General features: G+C 42.8%; 2 protein-coding genes and 1 long non-coding RNA gene across 3 annotated transcripts; all 3 read right to left on the reverse strand.

Annotated features, from left to right (window-relative positions):
- Positions 1 to 1,129: 1,129 nt before the first annotated feature.
- LOC109461953 (protein sidekick-2-like) lies at positions 1,130 to 7,313 on the reverse strand. The gene is made up of 10 exons (XM_019758433.1): positions 7,295 to 7,313; positions 5,770 to 5,896; positions 5,168 to 5,343; positions 4,910 to 5,044; positions 4,287 to 4,583; positions 3,175 to 3,474; positions 2,865 to 2,935; positions 2,481 to 2,700; positions 1,773 to 2,000; positions 1,130 to 1,341 (listed from the first exon to the last, which is right to left on the reverse strand). The coding sequence occupies exons 1-10, from the start codon at positions 7,311 to 7,313 to the stop codon at positions 1,130 to 1,132; spliced, it is 1,785 nt and encodes a 594-aa protein (XP_019613992.1).
- A 3,312-nt stretch (positions 7,314 to 10,625) lies between these two features.
- Positions 10,626 to 14,165, reverse strand: LOC109461954 (roundabout homolog 1-like). The gene is made up of 6 exons (XM_019758434.1): positions 14,150 to 14,165; positions 13,483 to 13,602; positions 12,478 to 12,656; positions 11,992 to 12,121; positions 11,245 to 11,529; positions 10,626 to 10,783 (listed from the first exon to the last, which is right to left on the reverse strand). The coding sequence occupies exons 1-6, from the start codon at positions 14,163 to 14,165 to the stop codon at positions 10,626 to 10,628; spliced, it is 888 nt and encodes a 295-aa protein (XP_019613993.1).
- A 909-nt stretch (positions 14,166 to 15,074) lies between these two features.
- On the reverse strand, positions 15,075 to 16,571 carry LOC109462028. Its single transcript, XR_002139732.1, has 3 exons — positions 16,466 to 16,571; positions 15,870 to 16,034; positions 15,075 to 15,251 (listed from the first exon to the last, which is right to left on the reverse strand). It is a non-coding gene; the product is annotated as an uncharacterized LOC109462028 (long non-coding RNA).
- Between the last annotated feature and the right edge of the window lie 203 nt (positions 16,572 to 16,774).

Here is a 16,774-nt window from a genome sequence, read left to right on the forward strand (position 1 = left end):
GGCCCCCGTCGCGGTTCACTGGGTCAGTCTACTGAGGAAGACCAGAGTGACTGGTTGAAAGCTCTAGGTGAGAGAATGTTTTGTGTTGTTTCACTTGACACTGTAAGGATTTTGGACGCTGAACAAGACTATTTCCTGAGTCAGGGGTGAAGGAAGCAATATACAAGTCAAGTCATCAGGGCCCATCATCCTTCACTGAACCGCGACGGGGGCCGACATCGTCTACCAGATACCTTTGACCCAGTGTTGACGTCACACTTCAAAGAAGCCACGTGACAAGATTTACTGGGTCAGTCTATTGAGGAAGACCAGAGTGACTGGTTGAAAGCTCTAGGTGAGAGAATTTTTTGTGTTGGACCAAAAGTTTTAACTTTAAACAAAATTCTCTCAAACACTGGGTCAAAGGTATCTGGTAGACGATGTTGGCCTCCATCACGGTTATATTAAAGTGAAGGGTGGTGGGCCTTGATGTATATAGCCTTGGTTTCATTTTCAATATTGATTGTACCTGGTTTTGCAGATTTTACTTTTCCACTACTACCAAAAAGCATCCACTGTGTCTTAGAAGCATTTTAATGTCAAGTGATTTGTCTGAAACCATGTAGATAAAAGAGTGAGTTCACCTGTCAAACACACCCCCACCACTATGGGGACGTCGTGAGGCTGGAGAAGGGCCACACTGCTGCCTCCAGGGGGAGGAGAGGCAGTTTCTGTGACAGCCTTGTCTGGTGTTGAGATGGTTTTAGTAGCAGGAGGTTCAGGAGTGGTTGGAGGTATGGGGTACCACGGCACTATGAGGAAAGAAATAAAAAAATAATAAGACATTGTGATTGAAGAGCATGTGGCCATGAAATTCCTCTTTTTTCTACACTATAGGAGACCATATTATTGAAGGGACATTAACAGCACAACCCATTAAAAAAGTACCTAAATTATATAGTAAGGAGATTTTGGAGCTACAAGAATCATCAAATGAGACACTTATGTGTTGACCTATGAAAGTCCTCAACCCACATTCAAGCTACTTTTTACAAAGTCTAAATACCAGAAAGTATCCTTTACACTTTAATCAGAAGTCTTGAAAAGGCCAAAATGCGATATGTGTTCTAAGTTGCTAAATTCAAGTATTTTACTTACATGTAGTAGCAGTGATGTTGACAGTGGTACTACCAGTCCCAGCTCCAGTCTTGGCCACCACCTGTACATGGTACACTGTACTGGGGTACAGGCCCTCCAGGACTATACTGGTCTCTCTCGTCTCCATGGTGATCAAGGTCGCGTTCTCAAGGTCAAGGTCAAAGGTGGGGCCTGTGTCTCGGGTTACTCTGGAGGCAGAGGTGTCTGTGGGAAAATTAAGACATGTTTGAGGAACCTTAAATGACAGAGAAGTCAAGGAGTCTCCGATTGAGTGGCATTCCTTAAGTTAATTAGAGTAGAGTTAATGGTAAATTGGCAATTCTCATGATTTTAAAGTTGACAAAGTTTAAAACCTGTCACAAATGTTAAGACATCTAAGTAAAGATGAGGATCAGGAAATCAGATTGATATTTCTTTCAATGTTTTTGCCAACTGTCTTCTGAACTGTGAATTACAATTATTATATTACATGCATGCATGAAAGGACATTGGCAATGATTGTCTTGATATCTGATGCTATTACAAGTCAGAGTGCAATCTTCATATTATATCATATAAATTCTTTGTTTCAGATATGAATGGAATGAGAATGGAGTAAATTTTCTTACAACGAGAAAAAAGAAACATCTTCCTACCAGTAGGCTCCTCCCCCTGTGTGTTGTTCCCGCTGGTCCCATTCTGCGCTCGCTCCGTCGTCTGGGCCGTGGTTGGCTGCCGGGTGGTGGGGAGGTGCCGACCAATGGGGACGTAGCCGACCACGTAACCCGTGACGACGCCGTTGGGCGCGGCCGGGGGTAGCCATGACAACCGTACGGAGCTCCAGGAGAGGACCTCGGCGGTCAGGCCTGAGATGGGGCCGGGGACTGGAACGGGGCATAGATATTCTTCAAGGTGTTTTACACCTAGGAAACATCTACTAGTAGATTGTCCGTCATTTCATAAATACATGTAATGCATAATTATACAATGTACATGAAATTGTGTAGGAGAAAGCAAACAAATTGATAAACTTGCAAGATTATAGGATGTCAGGTTTCTTTACCAGATAATTTTTCAACAGTAGCATGCCAAAATTTCAATGTGGTTTTCCCAATACATCATCCATAGCCTTGGATTTCCCCTAAAGAAAGCAGGTTGTCAGCCCAGAGTTCAGACCCCCAAAGATTGGACATGCAGGTACTGAGATACACAAATTTAAGCAAATTCATTGGATAGGGTCTGAACACTGTCACAAATTTCAAGTAGCATCCATTACTTCTTGTCAGTGACTAACAGAATTTCTAATACATGTATATCAAAAGCTATGTTAAAGAAGTCTTCCCATGTGCATATTCCAGTCTCACCATCCTCCAGAGTCCTGCCCATCCTGGCAGCACTGTACAGTCCCGTTACATTCAGGCCAACGTTCACGGCAGCCACCTCCACCAGGTACTCTGTCCACGGCCTCAGTCCTCCAATCGTCACCGCCCTGTTCCCTGCGTCGGCCACGTACGTGTGCTCCCGTCCATCCAACTTCAGGCGGTAACCTCCGATCACACCGTTCTGAAACTCTGCACTTACAGGCTGAGGAAAGTTGGAATCAAGTCAGGTCATTAAAATTGAACACTGCAATCAACAGAAACAAACTTTAAGACAGTCTACACAATTTTCTGCAAATTCAATTGTACAGCCACAATGAGTGAGTGAATGGTCCTGTGTTCTTAGAAAGAAAGGAGTGCCATCCTCACCTGCCAGGTGACTTGTATGGCTGTTGGAGACACACCTGTGATACTGACATCTGTAGGAGCACCTGTTGGGGCTAAGAAGACAAAGAAAATTAATATAATATCCAACAAGGTTTAGCTAAACTCTTATAAATTTTTCCAATCAAACTTGGAATCACATGCAAATAATTGATATTTCAAGTTCATTTCCTCTAAGAATATTACATCTATTGTCATAATTTTTCAGGGTCCTAAACACCTCCACATTAAAAAAGGTCTCTTCAAGAAGTGCCATGAACCATGTCTGGTTGATTTCTTTAAATTTACAGCTTACCAGCCTGGAAGGTCCGTGCCTCAGCAGGATCAGAGAAGGGTCCTGACCCCTCTGCATTTATCCCCTGCACCTGTATCCTGTACTCCCTGTATGGCTTCAGGCCCGACAGGAAGGTTGCCGTATCCGGGCGGCCGAGCGTCTTGGTGCTCCACGCCTCGCCGTTGTCTGTGCGTTTGTAGCGCAGGGTGTAGGATGTGATCACGCCGTGCTGAAGGCTGAAGGGGATCTCACGCCATTCTACCAGAATCGTGTCCGAGGAGTTTGCTGTGGCCTGGACGTTCTGAGGGGCTGCTGACGGGGCTGGGACAGATTTAGACATGGGTTATTGTGAATACGTCGATAAAGGTTAGACATCCAGGTAATGAGATACACCAAAAAACAGTTACTCATTGACAAGCAACTGGATATGATTTTGGAAATGGTAAGATGTTTCAGGTAGCTGATATTTAGGTTTTCTGACACTGTCATTGACGAAAGGTAGTGGATGCTGATTGATGTGAGATATCAACTGTGTCGTAAAAGAAAATAAAGACGTTTATTGAAGACACTTTTTGTGCTGAAGAAATCTTCATTCTCCTTACATCATCGATTTGTAGAATGCATATCATGAACATCATTGAGTATCTATGTCCACAGGAATATGTTAAAACTTGAAGAAGACTGGGAGTCATGGAGGATACAGGGTTCATATAAGTGTGTGTGAACATGATTTATTCCCAGTTGCTGCCACATGCCTGCAAAGTGTGTGACTGTGTCATTCTTAAGTGCAGTCATTTATATCTGTTGGATGCTGCAGAATGTGTGTGTCAGTGTTGTGATACAGAAGACCAAGAAGAAGACGAAGGTTACAATTTTGTACTCACGTAAACCTCCAAAGTCTGGTTTTAGGAAAAGGAAAACAGATAGACGTAGAAAGGGAGGCAGAATATGTATTGTAGAGAAAGAAAGGAAATTCAGAAAAAGACAAAACTACTGTTAGTACAAATTGATAAGTAATGACTAAAATTAGTAAAAAGGATAAAGCACTCCATAAGATACAATGTATTTTGTGGCACATAATTGATAGATTGATTCATTGATAGATCAGTTAATATTGATAGATGACTCCTCACCTCCAGGGTTAGTCTGCACCTGTAGGAAGCTGCTGTAGTTTCCCCACAGTCTCTCTCCGTTCCAAATCGTCATAATGATTGATTGATTGTTTGATTGATTGATTGATTGATAGATTGACAGCTTACCTCCAGGGTTGGTCTGCACCTGTAGAAAGCTGCTGTAGTTCCCCCACAGTCTCTCTCCGTTCCACACCGTCGCCGCTCGCACACGGAAGTTATAAAAGGTCAGGGGCCAGAGGTTAACCACCAGCTGGGTCGTGGTGGGACTGGACGACACAACCTCGATCGAGTCAAAATCTGGGGAAAGGAATTTTGTGTTTTTCATCCAAATTGTAATTACTTTTGGAAACTTTTGTGAAGCCTTCTCCTTTCTTTTCCATAAAAACTAGCCCTTCCCCCTATGAGCCCCTCCAAAAAATGGCACCTACTGCACCTAGTGTTCTTACATCTTGTGACTTTTCTTTCTTGAATTCATTTTAAGTCATTGTACACATTTTACAAAACATTTTTTCAAACTTTACACTTTCCATGAATATGTACCTACAACCATTTTCTGCAGTACATGACAGCAATGAAACAAAATGCTAAAACAACAAGAAAACAGCTGCTAAGTTGTTGCCTACCCTGTGACCCCTGGTCCCTGTACTGCAGTTCGTACACCCGCACATCTCCGTTCCTCTGCTGTGGTCTCTCCCAGCTCAGCTGCACAGCTGTGGAGTTCTTATACGGAACCTGCAGGTTTCTGGGGGCTGAAGGGCCTGGGGTGAAAAGTATATACAATGTATGGCCTCCTTCATTTAATACAAACCACCTAGCAACCCTCTATGGTACTGCAACAGAATTTTTTAAAACTTGTTTGCACACATGTCAGGATTACTTACTTGCAGCGAAGGTCTGGACCTCCAGAGCGTTTCCTGGTTGGCTGATACCGATGATATTCCAAGCTCGGACCTGGAAGTAGTACAACTCCGCCGGCTCAAGGTTATCGATGACAAACCAGCCGGTGTTGCCCATAGCTGGGATACGGTCAGGGAGGGCGGTGTAAACCGGCGCATCACTGGGGAAAGGTAAAAAGATACTCTGAACATTTGCAATGGAAATGCATGAAATTTACCTTTATGTAGTCTACCCAAGCAAATCTCTGTTTTTCCTACATCATACACGTTTATATGCATATGCATTTCTGGATAAAGCGCAGTTCTGGATATGCGTGAACTATCCAGAACTGTGCCTTTGGAGGGTTATGGATAAAGCATACATGTATGCATGGTTCTAGATATGCATGGACCATCCAGAACTGGGCCTGAGTGTGGCTTTGGATAAAGCGCGGTTCTAGATGTGCATGGGCCATCCAGAACCGTGCTTCAGCTTAGTTTTGGATAAAGCATGGTTCTGGATATGGGTGGACTATTCAAAACCAGGTCTGAGCTTGTTTCTGGATAAAGCACGGTTCTGGATGCAGCTATAGTTGAATGGCGCTCACCTGAGTTTGTACTCCACCTGGTAGTAGAGGATGCTGCTGTTCCCGTTGTCCGTGGCAACCCAGCTGATGTTGACAGAGGAGCTGTCCAGCGCCACGGCTGACACCAGCTCTGGGGCAGCAGGCTGGACTGGAGGGGGAGGGGGGTGCAAGGAGGGTTTGTTTATTTATCTATTTTATTTTATTTTATTCACATGGATTTTTGATATGAGAATTAGATAGGAAGCACTTATTGTGTTTATGTGAATCCGCTGCTCATAAAACACAAATGATAACATAAAGATGACATAAAATATAACATAAACATAAAATGAAAGTGGCTGGCACACCAATTTTGTGGAGTACGCCACCGTACTGCTCGGGGACTTGTCCTGCTCATCCAGCAAGATGTTGGAGAGAGTGCATTACCAGGTCGGCTGCCTCATCACCGGAGCCTTGAGACGTACACCATCAAGTGTCGTCATGCAGGAGTTAGAATGGGACAGTCTGTCCACCAGGAGGCAGTTCCATTCCATGGTTCTGATGTACAAACTGGTGAACGGACTAGTCCCCCCTCACCTCCAGCCACTAACTCCCACCACACGAGGAGACCAAAGGGTCACACGTGTTCAGCTGCGGAACGCTACGCACCTCCACTTACCTCGGTGCCGTACACAGACGTACCAGGCCAGCTTTCTGCCTTATGCGTCACAGCTGTGGAATCAGCTGCCTCAGTCTGTTAGAGAGGCCCGCAGCATCACTATATTTAAGAACATGTGTCGGGCCCACCTGCTCACACAGCAGAAGCACCAGTTGACCCGGAGACGTGGCCCCAGATACGAGAACATTCTGGCGGCTAGAAACCGCATGAACTGTAGTGCTAAATGGACTGATATACTAGTATTCTAATCTATGCTGTTTTAGTACTCTTATACTTATTTTTATATACTTATACTAGGTTTAAATGTGTGTCTTGTTTGTGTGCTTGTGATTGTTTTGTGTGTGGGCCACAACACCAGCCTCCGCTGCCTGTGGCCCACGAGTATTGTACTTGCTTGCAATCCTAATAAATCAAAATCAAATCAAATCAATACCTATAGCGTTAATGAGATTGGTCAAATCTTCCAGTGTGATGAATATAGTTGAAAGATCAAAGATACGGCAGTTAGTAGGGTATGTTTGTTCTTTCATTGTTATTATAATGATAAATCCTAAATGATTCATAATTGCACTAAAACAATTGCTGTTGTTTTCTTATGGTGAATGCCATACAGCTTTGTGAAGTAGATATGGTACAGTAGCCTTGAGTTCAGCACCAAGGACAGGCACATGTGTAAGGAAAAGTGCAACATGCCAAGAAATCAATTTGTTGACATAAATGTTCCAGAAAAGAAGGGGATTCAAATGTGTGCTGAAATAGTACAGCAGTCTTGAGTTCAGCACCAAGGACAGGAACATGTGTAAAGGATAAGGGGAGCCAGGAATAGGATTTGTGTACCTAAATTTTCAGGAAAAGAATGAAATTCAAGTGTGTCCTGAGTGTCCCTACCTTGTACAAATACAGGCATGCTTTCCCTGTCTTCTCCAGCCTCACTGGTTGCCACACAGGTGTACTGTCCTGTAAGTGTCACAGGAAAATTAAGTCAGTGTATTCAGAAAAATAAAAGGAAGGAGAACGCAAGAATTTTGTTAACCCATACTATCATTTGTAGATAGTCATTTTTATACAATATGATTTAATTAGCAATCAACTCAGTATTGATTGCTTAATTAATATTGCTTGTTTAATCAATTTATTGTTGATTGCTAAAATGGAAGTTCCATAGGATGCAATGTATGAACATCATAGATTTTATTTTTTTCAATGCCTTTCTTGAAAAGTTTGTTTTTCTAAAAAAAATCATCTTAGAGTTTTCCCTTACCTTCATCTGCATAGTCCACATAGAGAATGAGCAATGCACCCTGGGCTGGGAAGGACACCCTGTCTGAGGTAAGGAGAAGCTGCCCATCGCGGTACCAGGTAACTGTGGGAGGGGGGCTGCCGACAGTGGTACAGTCCAACCTCAGGTCTTCTCTCAGCTTCACCAGTCTGGGGCCGGACAGGGACGTGATCTCTGGGGACACTGGAATTAGTAGGATAAGTAATAGTATTAAGAACCAGGTAAACCTTGTCACAATGTAATGTAAGGTCTTCTCTTATACATGTAGCTTGATTAGCATAGCCTTTGGGCCCAGTGGACACAGATAGACCTCCAAATTTTTTTCTTCTTTTTCAATCAACAATTGACCCACCAATGCCTTCAGATCTTTATTCAATCATTCAAACTTCCATTTTTCATTCCCACTCATCTATTTGTCATTTATTCATTCACTACCACCCTCCCTTCCCTACATCTTCGGATACGAAGAAGAGGCCAACATAACAACATAACCACCCTCCCTTCCTTACTGTGAGTTCCCCATGCTCTTCCTTTCTTCTCTCATCCATTCATTATTCACTCATTCTCTCCATCCATCCATCCATCCATCCATCCACCCACTACTTACTCAGCACAGTAAGATAGGCCTCAGCTGTATCCTGTCTATCCTGTAGGTTCCTTGCCACACACGTGTACCTCCCCATGTGCTGTAACCCTACAGAAGGGAACTGCAGATATGCGTTCTGGGGCTGCTGTGTGCCGGACGGGCCGCCGTTAAACAGCCAGGTTACCATGGGAACAGGCGTGCCGGTTGCCAGGCAGTGGAAGGTCGCGGGTTCACCGACCCTGACGGTCTGGTTAACTGGAGGGGTGGTGATCATCGCAGGGACTGGGAGAGAGAAGGTAGAAAAATGTGTTAATATAGCTTTGGCATATACATTGTAGAGAGGTCCATTCTAGTCAATCATCTTAACAAGTGTGCATAGAATCTGATGTCTTGCATAGAATGTATATCCAGATTTGATGCACTTGACAAATTTTCTCACTGTTTCAAAATCAGATATTGAACATTATCAGATGTATGCCTTTTTTTCATTGTACATTAACATAATGGCTTGCAGCAACTCAATCTTTTTGCATGCAAAAAAGGCTACCAGTATTACAACGGGATAAGATTTGAATTCTAGACCTGAAGAGGGTTACTGACAACTGAACAATGCACATAGCACTGAAGTAAAAATGCAATGAATGCTAACATAAGAGTTGTTTTTCACTGTTCACCAGTCCGTACCTTGCACTCTGAGAGTTCCAGTAGACTCAGTAAACCCAGCAGAACTCTCGGCCCTGCAGGTGTAGGAACCCTCATCTGCATCTGTCACTCGTAAAATCTCCAGGCCTTCTGAGGTGATCCTGGAAACAAGGCAGCAGCAAATATCAGTCTGACACTACTGTATCCAGAACCGTACCTAGTAGTTCTATGCCTGAATGGGTTAGGGTTAGGACCAGGCACGGTTCTGGATAGTCTCTATTGTACCCAGAACCGTGCCTATCTAGTTCTATGCCTGAATGGGTTAGGGTTAGGACCAGGCACGGTTCTGGATAGTCTCTATTGTATCCAGAACTGTGCCTATCTAGTTCTATGCCTGAATGGGTTAGGGTTAGGAACAGGCACGGTTCTGGATAGTCTCTGTTGTACCCAGAACTGTGCCTATCTAGTTCTATGCCTGAATGGGTTAGGGTTGGGGTCAGGCACGGTTCTGGATAGTCTCAAAATAGTCCAAGCACAGTTCTGGATAAGTGTGGACTATCCAGAATTACATGTATGTCTGACCATAGCTCTGGATAAAACATGGCCCTGGATACAACATACTGGGACAGTCTTAGAAGTCCTTTATTTACTAGATATGTTTAGAAACTTTAAGATGATCCCCACCTGTAGTGCGTGTCTCCAGGTGTGACGTTGAGCAGCTGTCCGTCCTTGTACCAGGTGATAGTCGGCTGGGGGTCACCTGCAGCTGCACACCTGAGCAGGGCGTGGTCCCCGCGGGGGGCGTAGATCTCACCTGTCCCGTCACCTGGGCCCACACTGATACCTGGCAGGACTGGGGGGACAGGTGAAATTAAGTGAAAGTACTTTGGACGTCACCCAAAGACTAAAGAAAAATGCCCAGACTTAATGCACAATGTACAAAATGACTGATAAGTTAGATGTAACAGTTACTAAGTCCCTAAAACCAGCTCAGAAGAGAACAAGAAATAGTCATACCTTCAAGCTTAAGTACCAGGGTTATCAACCAAGAATAGAGGTCCTTGAAAACTGTTTTCTTTCTAGAACTATCGGAGAGTGGAACTTTCTGATATCTCTCTCTCTCATTCTCTCTCTTCTCTTCTCTCTCTCTCTCTATCACTTACTCCCTCACTCACACAGCTAAGAGTAACACCGGTAAGATAAATACTGACTGTTGACATCCAGAGTTCCCCCGTTGCTCCTGACTGTGCCCAAGTTACTGCTGGCCTCGCAGTAGTACGCTCCCTGGTCAGTTCGCTGGACATTCGTGATGGTCAGCAGCTCGTTGTTCTGGCTGGGTGATAGAAAATAATCACATTTAATTTTGTATAAAAATTATGACCAGACACATTTTGTCCAGCTGTTGCAATAAAGCAAAAACATTTATATGACCATATCAAGAAAGTTCATTTGTTTAAAGATGACACACACATGACCTGGTGAGCAGTGGTTAATAGGTTGCAGAAAGACTCTGGGGCCCCACAAACTTTCTGCAAACTCAGTCATGTGTGTCATCTGCATAACGTGACATTGCAGAAGAGGTCGATTACTCATTCCTCAACGGACTATTGGGTAAATCCATTTTAGCTTGGAAATTACAGTTTAAACTTCCCTCATAATCAAAAGAGACCTGAAACTGTTAAATTTCTATTCTATTCACTGATATCTCAAGCTTACCTAAAGGAGATCCTGTCACTGGCAGCTAGTTGCACAGAGTCCTTGTACCATGTAATGGCAGGAACAGGTGAGCCCTGAGCACGGCAGGTGAGCTGGGCCGTGTCGTACAGGTTAGCACTCGTGTCAGCAGGGTGGAGGTCAAACATCGGGGGAACTGTTATGCAACAAAGAGCGAGTCATCATTTGCAATATCTCAATATCAGTCTATATACGACTTCTTCCACCTGAACCTACATAACATAAACCCACAGGATAGAGGCAAGTGGAAGGCTGCCATCAAGCCTCAGCTCAGTGTGCAAGCACGTCTAACCCTCAGGAGACAGGGAACAGTGACTGACAGTGTAGTTATTGTAGTAGGCATTTTGTTGGTCTTACAAGACAGACTCCTCAATGACATGTAGTTTGCTCTGAGGCTATTTCAACAGCTTCAAGTATAAAATGATGACAAAAAAATGCTAAGAAATGTCAATAAATGTCAGTATCAGACAGATTTTCTCTTCCTGAATATTTTCTGTTTTGCCTCCCTAAAATTGTATTGTTTGCATTTGATACACCAGTGCTGCTCATAAAAATCTTTTTCTACATGTAGCTCTGAATGTTCTACTTAAACCTTACCTGTCACCGTGAGCTGTGCTCTGTGTGACACCACCGACCGTCCGATGACTGTGTTCTGTGCAGAACAGAAATACTCTCCTGCGTCTGTCTCCAACACGTAGGTAAACCTCAGGTCACCGGTCGCCATGACGATGACCCTGGTATCCATGGTGACCAGGCGGTTGTCATGGTACCAGGTGATGACGGCGGGGGGGTGGCTGGAGGGGGGTCGGCAGGTCACGGTCACGGGGGTCAGCTCGATGGCGGTCAGGCTGGAGGGGTGCTGCTGGAAGGTCAAGTCTAGGTCTGCGGAAAAAAAGGCCATGTACATGACAAACCATCATATACTGGAAATAATGAATAAACAAAATAAAATAAAATCCTAACTTCAATATGTAGTGATATAGGCAATATAAAGATTAATTTGAATGATTCGTATTACTTCATATGTGAACAAATCCAGAAAAGGATTTTTAAGTATCCCAGGCAACGTAAAATATGTTACCATGATTTTCTAGAATTTCTATGTACATGCTGCTGAATACATGAAACAAACTTTAAGGCATTTTCAGCTCTAATTTGTTAAGAGCCCATAGAAAAAGGAAAATATTCTGTCCCTTAATCACTTTTTAATGGGTGAATAGACAAGAGAGGTACAGTAAGTCCACCTTAAATATTCTTAACCCTTGTTTAACTTAGTGAATCAACCAAGAAACAGTGACTGGCATAAAGAAAACCTTAGCTTTGAAAGTTTTCCCAAACACTTACAAGCAATAGACAGCTCGGCTGTATCACTTGTCACATTGCCATAAAGATTCTGTACTGTGCAGTAATAACTGCCTGCATCTGATGTCTGCACACTGGTGAACATCAGGCTACCATCGGGTAGGATAAATCTCTGTAAGGGGAAAAAATACCGCATTTTGAGGATCTTCTATTGATAAAACTAATATTGATACTAAGATTTCATCTGGTATGACTTAGAAGGTATCTCAAAGATCTTTAAAAATTGGATGTACATTTGAGGTACATGTATATTGTTTGAAAATTTGCATTTATGTCAGTCACATACTTTTAAGCTTGATAAAACAGTACAATAACTGTTCCCAGAATACATTAGGCCCCACAATGTCAACTTGTTGTTTCACATCCAAAAGGGCATGTTGATTTTAAACTGTCCCCATCCCTAAAAGAAACCTCTAAATTATTTTAGACTGTAATGTACACTTAAAACTCTATGTCTTGTTGACTTACCTGTATAGACGTATCGTTGCTGACCAGCAGTCCATCCCTAAACCACTGCAGCTCCAGAGGGCCTGTCCCTGCTGCTGAACAGTTCAGAACTGCTGGGGTGCCCTCCGCCACCGTGGTGTTAGTGGGACCGGCCAGGATCACGGCTGGAGCTGCCGTTTCATTGGTGGGAGTGGGGGTTGCTGGGAAAGGTTAGAGGTTACAGGTTAGAGGTCATTTTCTGCAGTTGCTTGATGTTAGTAAGATGTTCCCTTTTCAAAAACCATACCATGCTGTTTTGTCAATACCGGTACTCTTGTAATTTATTAGTGAATGCTTTACCTGTTCAAATAAACATAATTTACATGCATGCATGCTATCTTTCTTGAAGTTACCTTTAAACAACTGCACATTCAAGCTGAAACTAATGGTTAGGTATTTTCAAAATTAATGATATTATAGCTCCTTGAACGTTATTAATTGCTGTTTGAGTACTAAGTACTTACACACACATGTATGTACCAGGTGCAACCCGGTTGTTGGTGGAATGGACATGTGGAATGGGATGGACAGAAGGAGGGAATGGTTAGTGGGAGGTGAAATGGGTTAGACGTTAGACAATGTTGGACACAATTAGCAACAACATTAGGGCACTGTAAAGAGGGCGTTGACAGAGAGGCAGATGGAAAGACAACAAATTGGGCTGCATCAGTGTCTAGATAGGTACTACAAGTCTACTATCAGGAGTCTAGATAGGTACAACAAGACCTCTGTTGCCATGTTAGAAAATGTTAAAGAATTGGGTATTAATCTTTTGTATATTTGTAATTCTATTTCTGTAACGATGGTATTTGACAAATTCCCAAATTAACTTAAAGATGTTTCAAATACTAAATAAAGTTATCAGGATGTATCTGGAATAAGAAGTTGAAAAATGTTTTCTCTTGTCACTGTAATGAGCAGTGAAGGATTGGAAACCAAACATAGAAAATGAAGAATGTGAAATGCAGCCCCTTGAATGATACCTACCCTCCACCACCAGAGTAGCCGGCAGACTTCTCTCTGGCTGCTGAGATAACATGGGGTTGACTGCCACACACACATACTGTCCTGTGTGTCTGCCGTCTACAGCATCTATCTGTAACGTTCCTGAAAATTCAGAACAAAAACAGCACTGTTATAGGACATCACTGTTGATATATGACATAAACAGGACAATTGTAGAAGAGGATAATGTTTGGGTTGACTGCCACACGCACACGTATACAGCCTAGCCTGGTTACCAGACCTATTATAGCTCCCAAGTCCTACATCTATAGGACTTTTTTTTATATAAGGCCACACCAAATTAATTTTATGGATGACATCCGCGCGCGCATTGATTTTCGCCTGTTCTAAAAAACTCGTTGTGGCCTGTTCCACATGACCAAACAAATAACCTATAGAAACGGCACTCCTTTGCGCACTACAATAGCTAAGCGTAACACCTTAACACACCTTACATATTATACATACTTAGGGTCTTATCTGATAAGTTTGTCACAACAGAACAACAGAAAGCCACAGGATATTAAGCTTAGGCGTACCCGTATTGGTGGGATCTTCGCTTGACCAAGTTTACTATAGATAACGTGTTGAAATGACACGCCTAGTTTGACTTTTAGCAGGCAGCTTTTTCAACATACAGACAACGGACCACAAATTCTCTCCATGTGTTTAATGTCGAATGTTGAATGTCCGCTGTGCAAAGTGTACATGAATTATGACCGTACATACAGGGAAACATTAAACACATAACATTGTGATACAATTCACAGACACATAATATTGCACAGTTTCCTTAAATGTTGCACAGTTTTCCTTAAAATCATTACAAGAATTTCTCAAACGAGAACTTAAAAGTTAACAGAGGTGCATAGAGGTGATTTTTAGAATGTACAGAGCTCAAATTTAGAGTGTATGGCGGTGATTTTTAGAATGTATGGGGGGAGATTTTTAGAATGTATAGAAGGGATTTTTCGAATGTGAAGAGGAAATTTTAGTATGTATAGCTGTAGGCTCCGTGTAGGTACAGAATTTAGCATTTATTGTTCTAAAAGTGTCTTTGTGAAATGTTTATAAAAAAGATCATGTCCACCGAGGCTCTGGTCTGGGTAGTCCATGGTAGTTAGCAACAATACGGAGCCGGGCACCCAGGCTACCTAAGCTCCACGACTCAAGAACTCAGTACATACGAACAGTGCCGAGACTGCCGACTTATAACTTCGGCAAAAGCCAGCATGTGCCGGCTTGTTGTATATGTTGGTATGTACTGCAGTAAATTCACAACACCAGCTTTGTATTCCTGTGATTTAGTAGCATTTTTATTTTTGGCCGGATTTTTCTTTTATTCGCCCGCGCGCACTAGTTTGGGGGACTTCAGAGGATGTCATCAATAAAATTAAGGCGGTGTGGCCTAAAGGACACAATACTTGAGCCTCTACCCTTTAGGTCCAAAGAATTCAAACAATGATTATAGCATTTCCTTCAGATTCAACACAGAAACAACACTACAATAGCACATTCTGGCAGATTCAGAACAACAACAAAGTTAAAGACAAAATACAATAGGTCACCTGAAGTTCTGTTTCCACCGAAGCCCTGTGTCTCGTACACCTGCCCGCCCGTGAAGTTGACCCCATCCTTCTCCCAGTACAGGGTAGCCAGTGGCAGGCTGGGGCCGGAGATACAGGTCAGGTACACCGTCACTCCTGCACTTACATTCTGGGACACCGGGGGGCGCTCTATGGGGTCAATGTCTGGAACAAGAAACACATGGTCACCAAGGGCAAGTACAGGTAGTGGTACCTGTCCTTGGTGCTGAATAATACAGTTCCAAAAGAAGTACACAATATAATCATGTCTATAACATTTACATATAATAGCTATTAGTTTATTACAGGCAAGAATTATAGACTCTACACCACAAGCCTACTGCTATAGTGGTATCTGTCCTTGGTGCTGAATAACTATTGCTATAAATAATAGCTGAACCATATCTTTATGTTTACATTATCTACATTAGAATCTAGAATACAGAAAATATGTCCATATGCTCTTGATCACAGGCCTATAACAGTTACTGGATATAGTTAGTAGCTGTCCTTGGTGCTGAATAACAATGGCTACTGTTAAACAAAATAAAAAGAACAACTAAGAATTCATTTTCAAGAATCAGAAGAGGGTGCTTGCAAATTATATTGCCACCAACTACAGTTGGGACAATAGAAAGCTTTAAACTACTCCTGCAATTAAATGTGGAAATATCGGGTGTAGTATAGCTAGGTGCCACCACGCCACATGCCTGCAAAGCTGCATGGTGTATTACGCAGAAGGGCAGTTATGCCAGATGTACTGATACAGATACAGAAACTTACAGGCTATCCTGAGAAACGCCGGGCTGCTCTGTACAGCCGACCCACTCCTGCCGCGGAGTGACACCACACAGGTGTAGTTAGCGATGTCTTCTGATTGGACGGGGGAGAACAGCAGCGAGCCGTTGGCATGGCGATGGATTCTGGGATGGTTGTCGTCCAGGAAAACTGGGGAAAATTGTTGTTTGGAAGGATTTTAGTGGGAATGCTGAATTTTGTATCTTCAGATGAACATTATTGGAGTGACTATAGAGAATTACATCAATCATTAATTACATCAGACAATAGTCAGCCAACCGAAAATAAAAACATGATGTAGCCCAACAAACTACTTCTCTTATTCTTCCTCAAAGTCAAATACATTCCTATATGATTGTATAGTGATCAGTCTCTCCAAATCTGTTCTGCTACATAATGTAATCTAACACCACATGGTGTCTGCTATATTACCAGTTACCACGGTGACAGACATCTGGTCCAGGTCATTGACTTACCCGGTAATTTGTTTAAGAAGAAGAAGAAACTGAACAAAAACAATATGTTTTCCTTCTGCAAAATTTTAAAGTAAACTAAAGTTTTTTTTTAAAATGACAACCCACCATCTCCCAGTTTCCACCTGATGTCCACAGCAGCTCCGGTGTTCTCTGTGTCCTCAGCTGTACAGTCCCACACAAACGGGCGTCCCACAACCACGACCTGGCTGGACGGCTCACGGGTAAATACTGTCACATAAACAAACAAACAAACAAGAAAAACACTGGTTAGACACAGCTATAGACTCATGGTACTGCATACACACACAAACGGTCGCCCCACCACCACTACCTGGCTGGACGGCTCACGGGTAAATACTAAGATACACATGTACAACAAAACATAACAAAACAAATCTATGACTAAACCAGGAG

This window comes from Branchiostoma belcheri, unplaced genomic scaffold, assembly GCF_001625305.1.
Source record: "Branchiostoma belcheri isolate BF01 breed outbred unplaced genomic scaffold, Haploidv18h27 scaffold98, whole genome shotgun sequence".
Taxonomy (NCBI): domain Eukaryota; kingdom Metazoa; phylum Chordata; class Leptocardii; order Amphioxiformes; family Branchiostomatidae; genus Branchiostoma; species Branchiostoma belcheri.

Bases quoted from the DNA above. Each gene is read 5' to 3' on its own strand.
- LOC109461953 (XM_019758433.1), bottom strand. The intron at 5,045-5,167 runs GTAAGTAATCCT...TTTTCACCCCAG, and splicing joins GGTCCAGACCTTCGCTGCAA to GCCCTTCAGCCCCCAGAAAC. The intron at 2,701-2,864 runs GTGAGGATGGCA...AACTTTCCTCAG, and splicing joins CCATACAAGTCACCTGGCAG to CCTGTAAGTGCAGAGTTTCA.
- LOC109461954 (XM_019758434.1), bottom strand. The intron at 11,530-11,991 runs GTAAGTGTTTGG...TTTTTTCCGCAG, and splicing joins AGCCGAGCTGTCTATTGCTT to ACCTAGACTTGACCTTCCAG. The intron at 10,784-11,244 runs GTAAGGTTTAAG...GTTGCATAACAG, and splicing joins AGCACAGCTCACGGTGACAG to TTCCCCCGATGTTTGACCTC.